Source organism: Teleopsis dalmanni, chromosome X (genome assembly GCF_002237135.1).
Source record: "Teleopsis dalmanni isolate 2A chromosome X, ASM223713v2, whole genome shotgun sequence".
Lineage (NCBI taxonomy): Eukaryota > Metazoa > Arthropoda > Insecta > Diptera > Diopsidae > Teleopsis > Teleopsis dalmanni.
In genome coordinates, this window is record NC_051848.1 from 23,161,145 (window position 1) to 23,178,431 (window position 17,287).

Sequence of the window (17,287 nt, forward strand, 5' to 3'; positions counted from 1 at the left end):
AGGTATTTATTAATATTTAATTAAAAATAATTAACTAAAAATATTATTTATTTTTATATAGCACCAGATGAACTGTATCCTCCACGCTCTTATTTTTCCCGTCAACCTTCTCGATTTCATTCAAATTCATTTAATCAAAACCAACAGTATCCACATTCACCTGAAATTTTCCAACCGACACCTTTTCTCCCAGTTCATCCTCATCCCGTATTTTCTTTTGGCCCTAATTTATTTCCATTTCCACAGTTTTCTCCAGTGCCTCGAATATATGTACCTATATGTACAAATTCTACATTTCCAAATATGCCATACTTACGTAGTTCTGACCTATTTGGTAAGTATATGAATGTATGCTAATTTATATATGAAATATATATTCATATTATTATGTTTAGATGCCCAATATTTGCAAGCTAACCAATATTTTGAAATGAATGAAACAGATGGAAATAGTTTTTCGGGTGCTAACAATAATTTTTACTCATGTGAAAACCCTGAAGTCAGTTATACGGTGAATAATATGCATATGAATACGACGGATTCAATGGAACGATCTCAAAGTTTTATAATGCAATTTGATAGTTCGCATCCATGGTATAGTGGCCAAGCAGCAAATCGAGTCCAAAATAATGTTAACTCTAATAACATTGTAATAAATCCAACTCAAAATTTTTATGAAACCACGCAAACAATACCATCTTCAACAATTGCATCCGCTGAGAACATAACATCAACAAACACTAATCCATTGACTCGTAATTCTTCCATGCCTACCTCAGTAAATACTAATCATTCAAATCAGTTGACTGCATCTTATACTGCAAGTTTAGGCTTAACGGAATCAAACAGTTCCCAGTTTCATGATTCTGCAGCAACAAATGACAACTTCATCAATGGTAATAATTATGAAAGTAACGTAAACCAGTCATACAATAACTGGATCTATGGTAACAACGAAAACTATATGACTGAAAGCAATAATATTAACTATGAAACTAATTTGATGAGGCAAAGTGATGAGTTCAGTGAGTTCTTGTCTAATGTTGATATAAAAACAGAATCCGATCCTGGCAACCAAAATAATCGGACTTCAACTCCTGATTCATCAGGTACATTAACATCTGTTGAAAGCACTCCGCCGCGCAATAAAAATACTTCTGCGACTTCAAATCCGGACAGAATTAAATTTGTTACTGAGAATATAATACAAATTGGGCCTATATTTTACTCCAGAACTGTCAAGTTGAAGAGTTCAATTTATGTTAACCCTAATTATATACCAAACCAGAGAGATAACTCTATTGAGGACCAGGGAAGCAACATAAATATTAACCAAGAATCTGAATCACAACTTTATACAAATATTGTTAAACGCAAAACTAAAAGCGATACAAGCCTCGAGGAAGGCAGCGATACAAGTGAGGAGGAAGAATATGGTAAATACAACAACTCCTTCTTTAAAGAGTTTAGAAGTTATTTAAAAAGATTTACTTTTGGTTTATATCTTAATATATAATTTTTATATTTTCAGAATTAAGTGGATCTGGTGAATCTAGTGCAGACGAAAGTATTGAAAACTCTCAAATTGACAATACTAAGGAAAAGGAAAATGTATGCCGTCTGAAATCACAGTGTATTACTCATCGTCAGCTAACCCAGCGCCATAAATCATATTCGGTACTTAATAAGTCGATCTAATCGACAACATTTTTCACACGTACTTCATTATTTGTATAACTAAGAAATTAATTCTTATTTTAAAAAAGTACATTTATGTAAAAGTAATTTAGATATAGTTTTAGATATAACCACCTTTAAAAGTAACACAACTATTCTATAGTATTCGCAACTGTTATATTTATGTTACTAATTTGTTGCAACTAACATTTCTGACTAAAATTAACAAATAATTGTAATTTCTGAAATATCCACCAGTTAAACTACTATTACTTTTATTATAACATTTTGTAAAAAAAACTAAATACGACTAAATATCGTCGTGTCTATAGTAGTAATCAGTAGTCAGTAGTATTAGTTGTAAGAATTAGTTGTTAGAAAGTACTAGTCAGTAATACTAGTTGTTAGAATACTATTGTTTCTATTATTATATTTTGAAACAAAAAACTAAATACGATTAAATATAGTCGTATCTATAGTAGTACTAGTCATCTATAATAGATATATTATCTTAACAAATTACTAACATGTTATGAAACTTATATCTGACTATAAGTAAAAAATAATTGTAAATTCTTATATATCCACCAGTTGTTAGAATACTATTATTTTTATAACATTTAGTAAAAAAACTAAATACGACTATATATTGTCTATATATAGTCGTATCTATAGTAGTAGTCAGTAGTCAGTAGTATTAGTTGTAAGAATTAGTTGTTAGAAAGTACCAGTCAGTAATACTAGTTGTTAGAATACTATTGTTTCTATTATTATATTTTGAAACAAAAAAATTAATACGCTTAAATATAGTCGTATCTATAGTAGTACTAGTCATCTATAATAGATATATTATCTTAACAAATTACCAACATGTTATGAAACTTATATCTGACTATAAGTAAAAAATAATTGTAACTTCTTATATATCCACCAGTTGATAGAATATTAATATTTTTGTAACATTTTGTTTAAAAATTAAATGCGGCTAAATACAGTCCTATCTATAGTAGTACTAGTCAGCTATAATAGATATATTATCTTAACAAATTACTAACATGTGAAACTTATATCTGACTATAAGTAAAAAATAATTGTAACTTCTTATATATCCACCAGTTGTTGGAATACTATTATTTTTAAAAAATTTTGTAAAAAAACTAAACACGACTATATATAGTCGTATCTATAGTAGTAGTCAGTAGTCAGTAGTATTAGTTGTTAGAATTAGTTGTTAGAAAGTACTTGTCAGTAATACTAGTTGTTAGAATACTATTGTTTCTATTATTATATTTTGAAACAAAAAACTAAATACGATTAAATATAGTCGTATCTATAGTAGTACTAGTCAGCTATAATAGATATATTATCTTAACAAATTACTAACATGTTGTGAAACTTATATCTGACTATAAGTAAAGAATAATTGTGAATTCTTATATATCCACCAGTTGTTAGAATACTATTATTTTTATAGCATTTAGTAAAAAAACTAAATACCACTATATATAGTCGATCTATAGTAGTAGTCAGTAGTCAATAGTATTAGTTGTAAGAATTAGTTGTTAGAAAGTACCAGTCAGTAATACTAATTGTTAGAATACTATTGTTTCTATTATTATATTTTGAAACAAAAAACTAAATACGATTAAATATAGTCCTATCTATAGTAGTACTAGTCAGCTATAATAGATATATTATCTTAACAAATTACTAACATGTTGTGAAACTTATATCTGACTATAAGTAAAAAATAATTGTAACTTCTTATATATCCACCAGTTGTTAGAATACTATAATTTTTATAAAATTTTGTAAAAAAACTAAATACGACTATATATAGTCGTATTTATAGTAGTAGTCAGTAGTCAGTAGTATTAGTTGTAAGAATTAGTTGTTAGAAAGTACCAGTTAGTAATACTAATTGTTAGAATACTATTGTTTCTATTATTACATTTTGAAACAAAGAACTAAATACGATTTAATATAGTCCTATCTATAGTAGTACTAGTCAGCTATAACAGATATATTATCTTAACAAATTACTAACATGTTGTGAAACTTATATCTGACTATAAGTAAAAAATAATTGTAAATTCTTATATATCCACCAGTTGATAGAATATTAATATTTTTGTAACATTTTGTTTAAAAATTAAATGCGGCTAAATACAGTCGAATCTATAGTAGTGTTAGTCACTACTTCTTAATTGCATTAGTTATATTTGACTTCCATGTAAAGTATCTTCTAAATTAATGTTAAAAGAAATCAAACCAGAATATGTAAACTATGTAAACTTGAAAATGGATACACAATATAATAAATAAAAATTATAATAAATGTTAATATTATTTTAATAGTCTTTAGATAAATATTCTTAATAAATCCTTATCTTTATCCTGTTCCTTATCCTCATAATCTCTTTAAAAAATAACTTGTTAAATCATTAAAGCCTATGTGTTCCAGTGATTGGTAGAATATAAAATAATCTGCATTTGGTAGTAGTGCAATTTTGATTTTGAGTTAAGTATTTTATAAATAAAAAATATTAAATAATAATGTTTATTTGTATATTAAAAATATAATTTGATAAGGAATGCTTTAATCTCTCAAGCGATTGCTTCGAAAGGCTGACTACTTACATGAATATTATATAAAATATATTATGCAAACATAAAAATATTTGCTAAATTCAATTAGACATAAGTAAGTAAGTTGACAAAGTTATTGTTGACAAAGATTAGTTTTTCTTAATTACGTTCGATTCTTCAATTTATCTGTTATCTTGATCTGCGCTTTTAACAGTCTAACCAATTTTATTTCATCAATTTTTTCTAAATCAAGTACAGATTTGCCTAAAGATACTATCTCAATCCTCAAGCAAGGCTTTGAGAAATTGCTATTAGTGGTTATTTCAATCACAAATAATTACTTTCCAAGCATTATTAACTAAATCCTATTAAATTTCATATACTGTTCGTTTAATAAAATTGATCTGACTTTGCAATTCTATTTTAAATATCTCGATCTTGACACTCTTCAAATAAAAAAAATCGAACTAAGTATTTTATTATTGTTAAACTGATAGATACGATTATTTCTCGGTGTGGTTAAAATATTTACTTAATGCTACTTTCTACTACTTAGTAAATATCTGAACTTAGTTCGTAGATGTAGATGACAATGTTATTTATGTACATATATTCTATATACAATTAATACCTATATTTACGATATCATTAAATATATATCAACATAAAATCTTTATTTCAGAATGGTAAAGCAGATAACGATCACTTTAAAGCAATTAAAGTCTTTCAACTGTTCGGAGAATGGACTACAGGATTTTACTTTGCAGATTTGTATTAACTTTATGAAATCACTGATTTTTAGGCATGAATTTTAGAAAAATTATGCTCACTAGGAAATGTGCTCACTGTAATTGGTTAAACTCTGCCATAATTGAATTCAAGATTGGAATAATCAATATTAAAGTCAAATATGTATGCTTACTATTATAGTTAAATACCAATTCGACAAAATGATCACCTTTTTCAATCTTGATACCGGCTGGAAGTTTTGCAAATACTCTATATGCGAAACCTAGCAGATCCAGTCGTCAAATGGATGAAATATGTTGATTTTATATACTGTGACTAAAACGGGTTCATATTTGTAAATATCCATGTATAAGATTTGCAGATGACATCAAAACCGGTTTTGATAGCCTTCTAGTAACTCCAAAATTATTAATTAGTGAAGGAGAAAGTCCTTCACTCCTTTATAATAATCCTTTACAGTAATTTATTTTTTACATAATTCAAAATAATGAATAATATGGTTCAATATCAATTATGAAATCCAAACCAAACTAACAGATCGCACACTTATCTTGTCTCTTTGTGCTGGAATATCTAAAACCACAGCAATAAACTTTCAATACAATTTCTTGAAAAAAACAGTTAACAACGAGATATCGTCCATATATCAGCGTATGAAGAATCGCGGTCTAGAATAATCGTTTTGAAAATTAATCTCTACTCTAGCGAAAGCCATCGCAAAATCAAGCATTTATTTAAGACTAATAAAAGAAAAGAAAACCACATAAGGATTTTATATTTATTAGGTTATACATAAACTAGTCCACAAAAAATATGTGGAGGATTTTCTCAAGCGGTGACATAATTATATAGCACTCAAGGCGGTCAACTTCGAAGACTACAAAATATCTTTTGATTGAATGATGATTTATTTGCTTTTTTTCTTATAATTCTAATTACTTTCTATTCGAAGTACGTATTTAGTTAATTTTGTTTGTAATTTTTAATAATATAAAGTGGAAATGGTTTTCGTTTCGCATTGATAATGATGTATCACTTAAACGTCAATTGTTTCTAATTGTGGAAATATTAATCACATCATATAAAGAAGAATTAATCATATCATATCATATAAGAATTAACCATATAAAGAATTTATTCTAGTTTCATTGCATTTTTTTTTCACATTTTTTATAATAATTTTTACAACAGTTTTTCATATCTCCAGATTCGTGTTGTGAGTCTCGTTTTCCGCAATCGTAGTATCTCTTCAGAAGTTTTTCTTTCAACCATAGTAGGCATATGGTGATGAATAATAACCGGAATAAGAATATGGAGTACCATAATAAAACTGTGGAGAAGGTACTGGTGCTGGCATTGGAACAGGGTTAGGGTTTGGACTACCAATGGGTGCAGGAACAGCCATGGCAGCAGCAAACAAAGCAGCAAAAAGGACAACCAACTAAAATAAAGAAGGAAATGTATTTTATTAAATAATTTAAGTTATATACTCTTAGTACCTGATAGAAATAAAATAGAAATAAAAGATAAATAAAACAAAATTAAGTTCACTTACATATTTGAACATTTTTAGTTTTGAGTTGTTTTTTTATTTTTTGGCTTAAAGGTACTCAGATACTTTTTGAGTTGAACTGACTGATTTGATGTCAAAATATTGAATACGTCTGAAAGCAAAATCCACTGATATTTATGTCCACTAAAATCCAACCGTTAAAAATACTAATTATCATATTAGAAGTATTTCTGAAATGGATTTATCGATTCGATCTGATGATGTCTTAATTATTCTGCTCGTGCGGGTTTTTTTGATTTTCGACAAGTCTTGCATTCCTAATTATTTCTGGAAAGATACTCTTACAAAACAAGAAGTTAAAATATCTGTAAATACAGTGAATTTTTTTTCAATTCTAAACTCACAAACAATAATAAATATTCGAATTTTATACTGCTTACAAAATAGTTCAACATGGAATCTTATTTTGTTTGGCATGCATGTCATATATCTAATGATTTCACTTTCAACTATAAAGTAAAATAAATTCTGATAAACTAATAAACCGTTTTTCGATTTAATTGCATTTGAATTATATATTATTTTAGAATTTTAGAATTTGATCATCAAAAATGGAATAAGACGAAAACCAACACTCATTTCCTACTAAAACACTTTTTTTAAATAAGCTTAGCTGATGTTTTAACTTAAATCTAAGATACGCCCAACACGCAGCTAATCTCAGAGCAATATATATAATTTTAATATTATATAATAAGTAATGATTATTCTCTTTCCTTTTTTCGAAAATCTGAATTCTTCTTCAGAAGACGCTAGAATTACGGTAGGCCATGGCACTTTCCACAGTCTCTAATTCACAATGGTCAAGTATCACATATAACTCCCTTTGAAGTCTTGAAGTTCGAATGAAAAGTGAAAAGTGAATAACAATAAGGTAACAACATTAACGATATATGCCGTATAAATTCATCTGGATTTTATCCAGTATTTATCCGTTTCCCTTTAAACAGATACTGCATACCATAGTTATTGTATTCTATCTTTTATATATTTATCTTTTATCTTTTATAAATTTGCTTCCGTCCTTCCGTTCTTCCTTAAAATCGCTACACTACTAACAATAGTAAACGAAGAAAGATGAGATTGAAGTAAAAGAATTATTTTTTGGAGTTATTTTTATGAAACTTTACTAATCTATAATTATCACGGACAGTAGCACTACATCACAACATTATGTATTATATTATATATGCATATCCAGTTTAAATCAATTTAATTTTTCGATTCAATAAAGATTCAAATTTATCTTGCATATCTTCCTTTATACGCTAAGAGGTGATGGTCTTCTAAATATTGCGATGTCATTGTATTCATGATCAGTTTGAAAAAATTTCATTTTAAGCACCTACCCAGATATTTTAAAAATACGACTATAATAGAGAGCCAATAAGCCGCTTAATAAAAGTGTATATATATATTTTTATAAATGAATCAGTACACTGTATTTACAATTATTTTATTTATCACTTTCTTGTATTAAATAATTGCTAAAATACGTGGAATATGTTTCTGAATTGTTCAGTAAGGTTAAAATACTTTTAATAATACTGCTTCAAACCCTTATATATTTAAAATCAGTTAACTTCACTTCGAAAGTGCACCAATAGAATGCAACCGGAACCAAGGCATAAGCTCTTAGGATCATATGAAGAATTATGCTTAAGAGAAGATCTCAAACCAATCCGAACCTAGAATGAATTAAGTGTAAGTAAATTATTTTAAATCTAAATATATGTACATAAAATGGATTTATAAGAAACTTACGCTTTCACATACAAAAGTAAAATAAATAATTGTGATGTCCTATGGAATCATAACAAAACAGGCTGGTTGCCTTTGTGAAAATATAAATTCAGAGGGGAAATGAAAAGTAGCTTAATAAAATTATAAATATAAAGAGCGAATTAGTAAATAACAAATAATGAAATTAAAAAAGAAAGAGATCCAAGAATTAGTACTGTTTAAAATAGAAGCATATGTAAACCACATTCCTGTATCACAGGAATGACTCACTAAAAAAACGATTGGAAAATAAAGTTTCAAAACCATTTGAGCTGAAATTTAAAAATTTTCAAACTATTTTGTTAGGAATTCATTTAAAAGTTACCTTTACGAATCAGGCGCTTATCAATCGTAGCCAAATCTCTGATATTATAATGTTTAACCTTTTGTAGAATACAACAATTCTCTTGACTTGTGACCTCGCCAGAAAGTCGGTTCTGAAAATACGAGAAAATCTCATCCTGTATTCAGAAACATATTCCACGTATTTTAGCAATTATTTAATACAAGAAAGTGATAAATAAAATAATTGTAAATACAGTGTACTGATTCATTTATAAAAATATATATATACACTTTTATTAAGCGGCTTATTGGCTCTCTATTATAGTCGTATTTTTAAAATATCTGGGTAGGTGCTTAAAATGAAATTTTTTCAAACTGATCATGAATACAATGACATCGCAATATTTAGAAGACCATCACCTCTTAGCGTATAAAGGAAGATATGCAAGATAAATTTGAATCTTTATTGAATCGAAAAATTAAATTGATTTAAACTGGATATGCATATATAATATAATACATAATGTTGTGATGTAGTGCTACTGTCCGTGATAATTATAGATTAGTAAAGTTTCATAAAAATAACTCCAAAAAATAATTCTTTTACTTCAATCTCATCTTTCTTCGTTTACTATTGTTAGTAGTGTAGCGATTTTAAGGAAGAACGGAAGGACGGAAGCAAATTTATAAAAGATAAAAGATAAATATATAAAAGATAGAATACAATAACTATGGTATGCAGTATCTGTTTAAAGGGAAACGGATAAATACTGGATAAAATCCAGATGAATTTATACGGCATATATCGTTAATGTTGTTACCTTATTGTTATTCACTTTTCACTTTTCATTCGAACTTCAAGACTTCAAAGGGAGTTATATGTGATACTTGACCATTGTGAATTAGAGACTGTGGAAAGTGCCATGGCCTACCGTAATTCTAGCGTCTTCTGAAGAAGAATTCAGATTTTCGAAAAAAGGAAAGAGAATAATCATTACTTATTATATAATATTAAAATTATATATATTGCTCTGAGATTAGCTGCGTGTTGGGCGTATCTTAGATTTAAGTTAAAACATCAGCTAAGCTTATTTAAAAAAAGTGTTTTAGTAGGAAATGAGTGTTGGTTTTCGTCTTATTCCATTTTTGATGATCAAATTCTAAAATTCTAAAATAATATATAATTCAAATGCAATTAAATCGAAAAACGGTTTATTAGTTTATCAGAATTTATTTTACTTTATAGTTGAAAGTGAAATCATTAGATATATGACATGCATGCCAAACAAAATAAGATTCCATGTTGAACTATTTTGTAAGCAGTATAAAATTCGAATATTTATTATTGTTTGTGAGTTTAGAATTGAAAAAAAATTCACTGTATTTACAGATATTTTAACTTCTTGTTTTGTAAGAGTATCTTTCCAGAAATAATTAGGAATGCAAGACTTGTCGAAAATCAAAAAAACCCGCACGAGCAGAATAATTAAGACATCATCAGATCGAATCGATAAATCCATTTCAGAAATACTTCTAATATGATAATTAGTATTTTTAACGGTTGGATTTTAGTGGACATAAATATCAGTGGATTTTGCTTTCAGACGTATTCAATATTTTGACATCAAATCAGTCAGTTCAACTCAAAAAGTATCTGAGTACCTTTAAGCCAAAAAATAAAAAAACAACTCAAAACTAAAAATGTTCAAATATGTAAGTGAACTTAATTTTGTTTTATTTATCTTTTATTTCTATTTTATTTCTATCAGGTACTAAGAGTATATAACTTAAATTATTTAATAAAATACATTTCCTTCTTTATTTTAGTTGGTTGTCCTTTTTGCTGCTTTGTTTGCTGCTGCCATGGCTGTTCCTGCACCCATTGGTAGTCCAAACCCTAACCCTGTTCCAATGCCAGCACCAGTACCTTCTCCACAGTTTTATTATGGTACTCCATATTCTTATTCCGGTTATTATTCATCACCATATGCCTACTATGGTTGAAAGAAAAACTTCTGAAGAGATACTACGATTGCGGAAAACGAGACTCACAACACGAATCTGGAGATATGAAAAACTGTTGTAAAAATTATTATAAAAAATGTGAAAAAAAAATGCAATGAAACTAGAATAAATTCTTTATATGGTTAATTCTTATATGATATGATATGATTAATTCTTCTTTATATGATGTGATTAATATTTCCACAATTAGAAACAATTGACGTTTAAGTGATACATCATTATCAATGCGAAACGAAAACCATTTCCACTTTATATTATTAAAAATTACAAACAAAATTAACTAAATACGTACTTCGAATAGAAAGTAATTAGAATTATAAGAAAAAAAGCAAATAAATCATCATTCAATCAAAAGATATTTTGTAGTCTTCGAAGTTGACCGCCTTGAGTGCTATATAATTATGTCACCGCTTGAGAAAATCCTCCACATATTTTTTGTGGACTAGTTTATGTATAACCTAATAAATATAAAATCCTTATGTGGTTTTCTTTTCTTTTATTAGTCTTAAATAAATGCTTGATTTTGCGATGGCTTTCGCTAGAGTAGAGATTAATTTTCAAAACGATTATTCTAGACCGCGATTCTTCATACGCTGATATATGGACGATATCTCGTTGTTAACTGTTTTTTTCAAGAAATTGTATTGAAAGTTTATTGCTGTGGTTTTAGATATTCCAGCACAAAGAGACAAGATAAGTGTGCGATCTGTTAGTTTGGTTTGGATTTCATAATTGATATTGAACCATATTATTCATTATTTTGAATTATGTAAAAAATAAATTACTGTAAAGGATTATTATAAAGGAGTGAAGGACTTTCTCCTTCACTAATTAATAATTTTGGAGTTACTAGAAGGCTATCAAAACCGGTTTTGATGTCATCTGCAAATCTTATACATGGATATTTACAAATATGAACCCGTTTTAGTCACAGTATATAAAATCAACATATTTCATCCATTTGACGACTGGATCTGCTAGGTTTCGCATATAGAGTATTTGCAAAACTTCCAGCCGGTATCAAGATTGAAAAAGGTGATCATTTTGTCGAATTGGTATTTAACTATAATAGTAAGCATACATATTTGACTTTAATATTGATTATTCCAATCTTGAATTCAATTATGGCAGAGTTTAACCAATTACAGTGAGCACATTTCCTAGTGAGCATAATTTTTCTAAAATTCATGCCTAAAAATCAGTGATTTCATAAAGTTAATACAAATCTGCAAAGTAAAATCCTGTAGTCCATTCTCCGAACAGTTGAAAGACTTTAATTGCTTTAAAGTGATCGTTATCTGCTTTACCATTCTGAAATAAAGATTTTATGTTGATATATATTTAATGATATCGTAAATATAGGTATTAATTGTATATAGAATATATGTACATAAATAACATTGTCATCTACATCTACGAACTAAGTTCAGATATTTACTAAGTAGTAGAAAGTAGCATTAAGTAAATATTTTAACCACACCGAGAAATAATCGTATCTATCAGTTTAACAATAATAAAATACTTAGTTCGATTTTTTTTATTTGAAGAGTGTCAAGATCGAGATATTTAAAATAGAATTGCAAAGTCAGATCAATTTTATTAAACGAACAGTATATGAAATTTAATAGGATTTAGTTAATAATGCTTGGAAAGTAATTATTTGTGATTGAAATAACCACTAATAGCAATTTCTCAAAGCCTTGCTTGAGGATTGAGATAGTATCTTTAGGCAAATCTGTACTTGATTTAGAAAAAATTGATGAAATAAAATTGGTTAGACTGTTAAAAGCGCAGATCAAGATAACAGATAAATTGAAGAATCGAACGTAATTAAGAAAAACTAATCTTTGTCAACAATAACTTTGTCAACTTACTTACTTATGTCTAATTGAATTTAGCAAATATTTTTATGTTTGCATAATATATTTTATATAATATTCATGTAAGTAGTCAGCCTTTCGAAGCAATCGCTTGAGAGATTAAAGCATTCCTTATCAAATTATATTTTTAATATACAAATAAAAATTATTATTTAATATTTTTTATTTATAAAATACTTAACTCAAAATCAAAATTGCACTACTACCAAATGCAGATTATTTTATATTCTACCAATCACTGGAACACATAGGCTTTAATGATTTAACAAGTTATTTTTTAAAGAGATTATGAGGATAAGGAACAGGATAAAGATAAGGATTTATTAAGAATATTTATCTAAAGACTATTAAAATAATATTAACATTTATTATAATTTTTATTTATTATATTGTGTATCCATTTTCAAGTTTACATAGTTTACATATTCTGGTTTGATTTCTTTTAACATTAATTTAGAAGATACTTTACATGGAAGTCAAATATAACTAATGCAATTAAGAAGTAGTGACTAACACTACTATAGATTCGACTGTATTTAGCCGCATTTAATTTTTAAACAAAATGTTACAAAAATATTAATATTCTATCAACTGGTGGATATATAAGAATTTACAATTATTTTTTACTTATAGTCAGATATAAGTTTCACAACATGTTAGTAATTTGTTAAGATAATATATCTGTTATAGCTGACTAGTACTACTATAGATAGGACTATATTAAATCGTATTTAGTTCTTTGTTTCAAAATGTAATAATAGAAACAATAGTATTCTAACAATTAGTATTACTAACTGGTACTTTCTAACAACTAATTCTTACAACTAATACTACTGACTACTGACTACTACTATAAATACGACTATATATAGTCGTATTTAGTTTTTTTACAAAATTTTATAAAAATTATAGTATTCTAACAACTGGTGGATATATAAGAAGTTACAATTATTTTTTACTTATAGTCAGATATAAGTTTCACAACATGTTAGTAATTTGTTAAGATAATATATCTATTATAGATGACTAGTACTACTATAGATACGACTATATTAAATCGTATTTAGTTTTTTGTTTCAAAATGTAATAATAAAAATAATAGTATTCTTACAACTAGTATTACTGACTAGTACTTTCTAACAACTAATTCTTACAACTAATACTACTGACTACTGATTACTACTATAGACACGACGATATTTAGTCGTATTTAGTTTTTTTACTAAATGTTATAAAAATAATAGTATTCTAACAACTGGTGCATATATAAGAATTTACAATTATTTTTTACTTATAGTCAGATATAAGTTTCATAACATTGTTAAGATAATATATCTATTATAGCTGACTAGTACTACTATAGATAGGACTATATTTAATCGTATTTAGTTCTTTGTTTCAAAATGTAATAATAGAAACAATAGTATTCTAACAACTAGTATTACTGACAAGTACTTTCTAACAACTAATTCTTACAACTAATACTACTGACTACTGACTACTACTATAGATACGACTATATATAGACAATATATAGTCGTATTTAGTTTTTTTACTAAATGTTATAAAAATAATAGTATACTAACAAGTTGTGGATATATAAGAATTTACAATTATTTTTTACTTATAGTCAGATATAAGTTTCACAACATGTTAGTAATTTGTTAAGATAATATATCTGTTATAGCTGACTAGTACTACTATAGATAGGACTATATTTAATCGTATTTAGTTCTTTGTTTCAAAATGTAATAATAGAAACAATAGTATTCTAACAACTAGTATTACTGACTGGTACTTTCTAACAACTAATTCTTACAACTAATACTACTGACTACTGACTACTACTATAGATACGACTATATATAGTCGTATTTAGTTTTTTTACTAAATGTTATAAAAATAATAGTATTCTAACAACTGGTGCATATATAAGAATTTACAATTATTTTTTACTTATAGTCAGATATAAGTTTCATAACATTGTTAAGATAATATATCTATTATAGCTGACTAGTACTACTATAGATAGGACTATATTTAATCGTATTTAGTTCTTTGTTTCAAAATGTAATAATAGAAACAATAGTATTCTAACAACTAGTATTACTGACAAGTACTTTCTAACAACTAATTCTTACAACTAATACTACTGACTACTGACTACTACTATAGATACGACTATATATAGACAATATATAGTCGTATTTAGTTTTTTTACTAAATGTTATAAAAATAATAGTATACTAACAAGTTGTGGATATATAAGAATTTACAATTATTTTTTACTTATAGTCAGATATAAGTTTCACAACATGTTAGTAATTTGTTAAGATAATATATCTGTTATAGCTGACTAGTACTACTATAGATAGGACTATATTTAATCGTATTTAGTTCTTTGTTTCAAAATGTAATAATAGAAACAATAGTATTCTAACAACTAGTATTACTGACAAGTACTTTCTAACAACTAATTCTTACAACTAATACTACTGACTACTGACTACTACTATAGATACGACTATATATAGACAATATATAGTCGTATTTAGTTTTTTTACTAAATGTTATAAAAATAATAGTATACTAACAAGTTGTGGATATATAAGAATTTACAATTATTTTTTACTTATAGTCAGATATAAGTTTCACAACATGTTAGTAATTTGTTAAGATAATATATCTGTTATAGCTGACTAGTACTACTATAGATAGGACTATATTTAATCGTATTTAGTTCTTTGTTTCAAAATGTAATAATAGAAACAATAGTATTCTAACAACTAGTATTACTGACTGGTACTTTCTAACAACTAATTCTTACAACTAATACTACTGACTACTGACTACTACTATAGATACGACTATATATAGACAATATATAGTCGTATTTAGTTTTTTTACTAAATGTTATAAAAATAATAGTATACTAACAAGTTGTGGATATATAAGAATTTACAATTATTTTTTACTTATAGTCAGATATAAGTTTCACAACATGTTAGTAATTTGTTAAGATAATATATCTGTTATAGCTGACTAGTACTACTATAGATAGGACTATATTTAATCGTATTTAGTTCTTTGTTTCAAAATGTAATAATAGAAACAATAGTATTCTAACAACTAGTATTACTGACTGGTACTTTCTAACAACTAATTCTTACAACTAATACTACTGACTACTGACTACTACTATAGATACGACTATATATAGTCGTATTTAGTTTTTTTACTAAATGTTATAAAAATAATAGTATTCTAACAACTGGTGCATATATAAGAATTTACAATTATTTTTTACTTATAGTCAGATATAAGTTTCATAACATTGTTAAGATAATATATCTATTATAGCTGACTAGTACTACTATAGATAGGACTATATTTAATCGTATTTAGTTCTTTGTTTCAAAATGTAATAATAGAAACAATAGTATTCTAACAACTAGTATTACTGACAAGTACTTTCTAACAACTAATTCTTACAACTAATACTACTGACTACTGACTACTACTATAGATACGACTATATATAGACAATATATAGTCGTATTTAGTTTTTTTACTAAATGTTATAAAAATAATAGTATACTAACAAGTTGTGGATATATAAGAATTTACAATTATTTTTTACTTATAGTCAGATATAAGTTTCACAACATGTTAGTAATTTGTTAAGATAATATATCTGTTATAGCTGACTAGTACTACTATAGATAGGACTATATTTAATCGTATTTAGTTCTTTGTTTCAAAATGTAATAATAGAACACCAACTAGTATTCTAACAAACTAGTATTACTGACCAAGTACTTTCAACAACTAATTCTTACAACCTCAATTATACTGACTTACTGACTACTACTATAGTACGAACTATATATAGACCATGCTATAATAGTTCGTATTTAGTTTTTACTAAATGTTTATAAAAATAATAGTATACTAACAAGTTGTGGTATATAAGATTTACAATTTATTTTTTACTTATAGTCAGATATAAGTTTCACAACATGTTAGTAATTTGTTAAGATAATATATCTGTTATAGCTGACTAGTACTACTATAGATAGGACTATATTTAATCGTATTTAGTTCTTTGTTTCAAAATGTAATAATAGAAACAATAGTATTCTAACAACTAGTATTACTGACTGGTACTTTCTAACAACTAATTCTTACAACTAATACTACTGACTACTGACTACTACTATAGATACGACTATATATAGACAATATATAGTCGTATTTAGTTTTTTTACTAAATGTTATAAAAATAATAGTATTCTAACAAGTTGTGGATATATAAGAATTTACAATTATTTTTTACTTATAGTCAGATATAAGTTTCACAACATGTTAGTAATTTGTTAAGATAATATATCTGTTATAGCTGACTAGTACTACTATAGATAGAACTATATTAAATCGTATTTAGTTTTTTGTTTCAAAATGTAATAATAGAAACAATAGTATTCTAACAACTAGTATTACTGACTAGTACTTTCTAACAACTAATTCTTACAACTAATATTACTGACTACTGACTACTACTATAGATACGACTATATATAGACAATATATAGTCGTATTTAGTTTTTTTACTAAATGTTATAAAAATAATAGTATACTAACAAGTTGTGGATATATAAGAATTTACAATTATTTTTTACTTATAGTCAGATATAAGTTTCACAACATGTTAGTAATTTGTTAAGAT

At 26.4% G+C, this 17,287-nt stretch overlaps 3 protein-coding genes across 3 annotated transcripts; 2 read left to right on the forward strand and 1 right to left on the reverse strand.

Annotated features, from left to right (window-relative positions):
• The first annotated feature begins 66 nt into the window (after positions 1-66).
• Positions 67-5,903, forward strand: LOC119690235 (GATA zinc finger domain-containing protein 4-like). The gene is made up of 4 exons (XM_038105252.1): positions 67-334; positions 396-1,436; positions 1,532-1,677; positions 4,949-5,903. Exons 1-4 carry the CDS (start codon positions 304-306, stop codon positions 5,042-5,044), a joined length of 1,314 nt encoding a protein of 437 aa, XP_037961180.1. The 5' UTR covers positions 67-303; the 3' UTR covers positions 5,045-5,903.
• Positions 5,904-6,151: 248 nt separating this feature from the next.
• Positions 6,152-6,680, reverse strand: LOC119687024 (neuropeptide-like 4). The gene is made up of 2 exons (XM_038101166.1): positions 6,572-6,680; positions 6,152-6,457 (listed from the first exon to the last, which is right to left on the reverse strand). The coding sequence occupies exons 1-2, from the start codon at positions 6,581-6,583 to the stop codon at positions 6,281-6,283; spliced, it is 189 nt and encodes a 62-aa protein (XP_037957094.1). The 5' UTR covers positions 6,584-6,680; the 3' UTR covers positions 6,152-6,280.
• Positions 6,681-10,260: 3,580 nt separating this feature from the next.
• LOC119686998 (neuropeptide-like 4) lies at positions 10,261-10,789 on the forward strand. Its single transcript, XM_038101133.1, has 2 exons — positions 10,261-10,369; positions 10,484-10,789. The coding sequence occupies exons 1-2, from the start codon at positions 10,358-10,360 to the stop codon at positions 10,658-10,660; spliced, it is 189 nt and encodes a 62-aa protein (XP_037957061.1). The 5' UTR covers positions 10,261-10,357; the 3' UTR covers positions 10,661-10,789.
• The last annotated feature ends 6,498 nt before the right edge of the window (positions 10,790-17,287 follow it).